The 3,966-nt window shown below is 55.2% G+C and overlaps 1 protein-coding gene across 1 annotated transcript; it reads left to right on the top strand.

Moving 5' to 3' along the window:
• Window positions 1-222: 222 nt before the first annotated feature.
• SERTAD1 (SERTA domain containing 1) lies at window positions 223-3,966 on the top strand. Its single transcript, XM_011952476.1, has 2 exons — window positions 223-378; window positions 2,927-3,966. The coding sequence occupies exon 2, from the start codon at window positions 2,927-2,929 to the stop codon at window positions 3,629-3,631; it is 705 nt and encodes a 234-aa protein (XP_011807866.1). The 5' UTR covers window positions 223-378; the 3' UTR covers window positions 3,632-3,966.

Genomic DNA, 3,966 nt, shown 5'->3' with positions numbered 1-3,966 from the left:
GTTGTGAGGGGCTCGTACTTTGAGAGGCAAAAGCCCCCACTCGCCACCGTCCCCCTGAGTAAAAAGCCACCTCTTTCCACCCCTCACTCGCGCAGCTGCCCGGGCATGCGCCCAGAAGCCCCTCCTTCAGAATCCGCCCTTTACAGGCTCCGCCCATCACCGTCGAGGGCCAATCCCTGGGGCGGAGGGCGGGGCAGCCACGAGAGTGGGCGGTCGCTAAGGGTAGTTAGGAGTCTGGAGTCGTGAGCCGAAGTCAGAGCTGCGTCTCGCGACCCAGGCGCCGGTTGCTGGAGAGCGAGCAAGCGATGCTGCCGCTGCCGTTTCCTGATTGGTTGTGGGTGGCTACCTCTTCGTTCTGATTGGCCGCTAGTGAGCAGGGTATGTAAATGAAGGGGCCTGGGAAGAAAAGGGGTATCAGCGGCCGGGTCCTTCACGGAGTTCGATCCCTGGGTCCGACAGGTGCCCGCCGGGGCTGCCCGGGATCGAGACGCACGGGCCTCTACGTGCTGTCTGCCCCGGCCGGGCCGGGTGAATCACGCCGCAGTCCGAGAAGGGGGCGGAGGCGCCGGCTCCTTGGCTCCGGCTGCGTGACTCACCCGCCCCCGCCGCCGCCGCTTCGGGAGGAGCCGCCTCCACTGCCGGAAGCGAGCGGAGGCCGGGCGCAGAGAACAGCCCGCCTAGGGTCCCGGCTCGCACAGCGCCGGGAGGCCTGCAGGAATCACAGCCGGGAAGAGGGGCAGTAGAAGGGGTTCTGGGGTCAGAGGGGCCAGAATCCCCAGGGGAAAGCCGGCCTGGGCACCGCCAGGGGGCGCCGGGACTCGGGGGCGGAGTCGGGGGTGGGGGCGGAATTCCTGCGGTTCCGGACTCCCCGGACTGCGGGGAAGGGGACGAAGCCCCAGTTTTGAGTAGTGTGGTGGTCCACTCTTAAAATCTTGCTAGGCAGGGTCCCGGAACTGGACTCTAAAGTCTTCCTGGCCCAAAAAAGTAGGTAGCGCCAGGGGTCCAAAACACCATCCAGCCCTACCCCCGCCACTCTAAGAAAAGAGTGGACCCTCAAACTTAATCTCAGCGACTGACCCCGGTGCCGATCACGATTTCTCGACAAGCCCTGTCTATTCTGCCTCCCAAAGAAATCCTGACTCGACCGACTTCCTTCCATGCCCACTACCAGCTCCTGCTCCAGGCCGTCACCATCGTCAGTCCCAAACGAGTACAGCCTACCAGTGGGTCTCAGATCCCCCCTCTTTTTGCCCCCTACAGTATTCCTGGAAGCAGCCATGGGGGGGATCTTCCGGAAACCTAATCAGCTCACACCCCCATTCCCTCCGTGCTCAAATTCCTTTAATGACTGCCCACCACACTCAGGATAAAATCCAAACTCCCTACTAATGCATATGTGGTTTTCTGTGACCTGGCTTGTGCCTATTCCCTCAGCCTCTGGGCTTTTCTTTGTCTTTTTTTGTTGTTCCCTCCTCCCGGAATGCTTTTCCCAGGGTCTCCCATGGCTGACTTCTCTGGCCTGAGGGCTCCATTCAAATGTCACCTCCTTACAGGAGCCTTCTCTGATCATCTAAAAGGTCTCCAGGACCTTTTAGTGTCTTCCTGTAATTCTCTGTACATTTCCTGTGTTTGCTTATTTATTTACTGTTTGAAACATAGTCACAGTAGACAATAAGTGTTAAAGTATGTGAAACTAGTTTAGTATTTATAATATAACTTACTTAGATATAATTATTTATAACGTTATTATAATATGTGAAACAGCTGCTTTTGTAGGGGAAAATGTTAAATATTGGTAATTCCACATGGTTCACTGAAGGAATAATAATGTTATCATTAAGTGTACTTATTGGCAGGGCATGGCAGCTCACACTTGTAATCCCAGGACTTTGGGACTCTGAGGTGGGAGGATGGCTTGAGTCAAGGAGTTTGAGACCACCCTGGGCAACATAGTGAGACCTTGTCTCTACAAAAAATAAAAGGGGGGGAAAAAAAGAGTGTTTATTGACTGAGGGGGGAGGATCGCTTCAGGCTAGGGGTTTGAGACCAGCCTGGGCAATATAGTGAGACCCCATCTCTTTTTTCAGATAAAAAAGTCTATAAATATACTTAAATTTAAAATTTAAGGCCGGGCGCGGTGGCTCACACCTGTAATCCCAGCACTTTGTGAGGCCGAGATGGGCGGATCACGAGGTCAGTATATCGAGACCATCCTGGCTAACATGGTGAAACCCCGTCTCTACTAAAAAATACAAAAAACTAGCCGGGCGTGGTGGCAGGTGCCTGTAGTCCCAGCTACGCGGGAGGCTGAGGCAGGAGAATGGCGTGAACCCGGAGCTTGCGGTGAGTGGAGATCGCGCCACTGCACTCCAGCCTGGGCGACAGAGAGAGAGACTGTCTCAGAAAAAAAAAAAAAAAAAAAATTTAAAAAGTCTGTAGGCTGGGTGTGGTGGCTCACACCTGTAATCCCAGCACTTTGGGAGCCAGAGGTGGGCGGATTACTTAAGGCCCAGTATATCGAGACCATCCTGGCTAACATGGTGAAACCCCGTCTCTACTAAAAATATAAAAATTAGCCAGATATGGTGGCGTGCGCCTGTAATCCTAGCTTTTGGGGAGGCTGAGGCACGAGAAGCACTTGAACCCGTGAGGCAGAGGTTGCTATGAGCTGAGATCACAGCATTGCACTCCAGCCTGAGCAACAGAGCGAGACTCTATCTCAAAAAAAAAAAAAAAACTATAAATATACGTATACAATTAAATAAAAATTGTCTATATCTTTAAAGTTCCCTAAGAAAAGCTAGACACAGAGAAGTTAAGTGACTTGCCCAAGATCCTACCTGTAGCAACTGTCAGATCCAGGCTTTGAACTTAACATTTGTTTTCTATAACTGACTATAACTCCATAACTCCCTGCCCTCTGCAGATGCTGAGCAAGGGTCTGAAGCGGAAACGGGAGGAGGAGGAGGAGAAGGAACCTCTGGCAGTCGACGCCTGGTGGCTGGATCCTGGCCACGCATCGGTGGCACAGGCACCCCCAGCTGTGGCCTCTAGCTCCCTCTTTGACCTCTCGGTGCTCAAACTCCACCACAGCCTGCAGCAGAGTGAGCCGGACCTGCGGCATCTGGTGCTGGTGGTGAACACTCTGCGGCGCATCCAGGCGTCCATGGCACCCGCGGCTGCCCTGCCACCTGTGCCCAGCCCACCTGCTGCCCCCAGTGTGGCTGACAACCTACTGGCAAGCTCAGACGCTGCCCTCTCAGCCTCCATGGCCAGCCTCCTGGAGGACCTCAGCCACATTGAGGGCCTGAGTCAGGCTCCCCAACCCCTGGCAGACGAGGGGCCACCAGGCCGTGGCATCGGGGGAGCAGCGCCCAGCCTGGGTGCCTTGGACCTGCTAGGCCCAGCCACTGGCTGTCTACTGGACGATGGGCTCGAGGGCCTGTTTGAGGATATTGACACCTCTATGTATGACAATGAACTTTGGGCCTCTGAGGGCCTCAAACCGGGTCCTGAGGATGGGCCGGGCAAAGAGGAAGCTCCGGAGCTGGACGAGGCCGAACTGGACTACCTCATGGACGTGCTGGTGGGCACACAGGCACTGGAGCGGCCGCCGGGGCCAGGGCGCTGAGCCCTTGTGCTGGGATGGTTTTCTGGTGTCTGAACTGAGCTTGCTGGCTGGACCAACTGTCCTCGAAAAGACACAGCTGGCTTCCCTAGTACAGAGAACAGGGTTTGGGCCACTTTGGAGAGACAGAATCCAGTCCTGGGCAACTTCACATCCGTCCTCCTGTCTCAGGGCTTGCGGGGGAGCCTGGGATTACCCCCTAGTGATGGAATGACAGGGTCTGGTGGTGGACTGAATCCCCTGGCCCTGGGGTCATAGCTTGGGCTGTTCCTTCTCTGATATGGGAAGAGACCCCAATCAGATTTTTCAAATTAAAACCAGTCCTGGGAAATCTCAAA

Source organism: Colobus angolensis, unplaced genomic scaffold (assembly GCF_000951035.1).
Source record: "Colobus angolensis palliatus isolate OR3802 unplaced genomic scaffold, Cang.pa_1.0 Scaffold34, whole genome shotgun sequence".
NCBI classification, from domain to species: Eukaryota; Metazoa; Chordata; class Mammalia; order Primates; family Cercopithecidae; genus Colobus; species Colobus angolensis.
This window is presented reverse-complemented; position numbering and strand designations above follow the sequence as displayed.

Coding starts and splice junctions, on each gene's coding strand:
- SERTAD1 (XM_011952476.1), top strand. CDS start 2,927: ATGCTGAGCAAGGGTCTGAAGCGGAAACGGGAGGAGGAGGAGGAGAAG.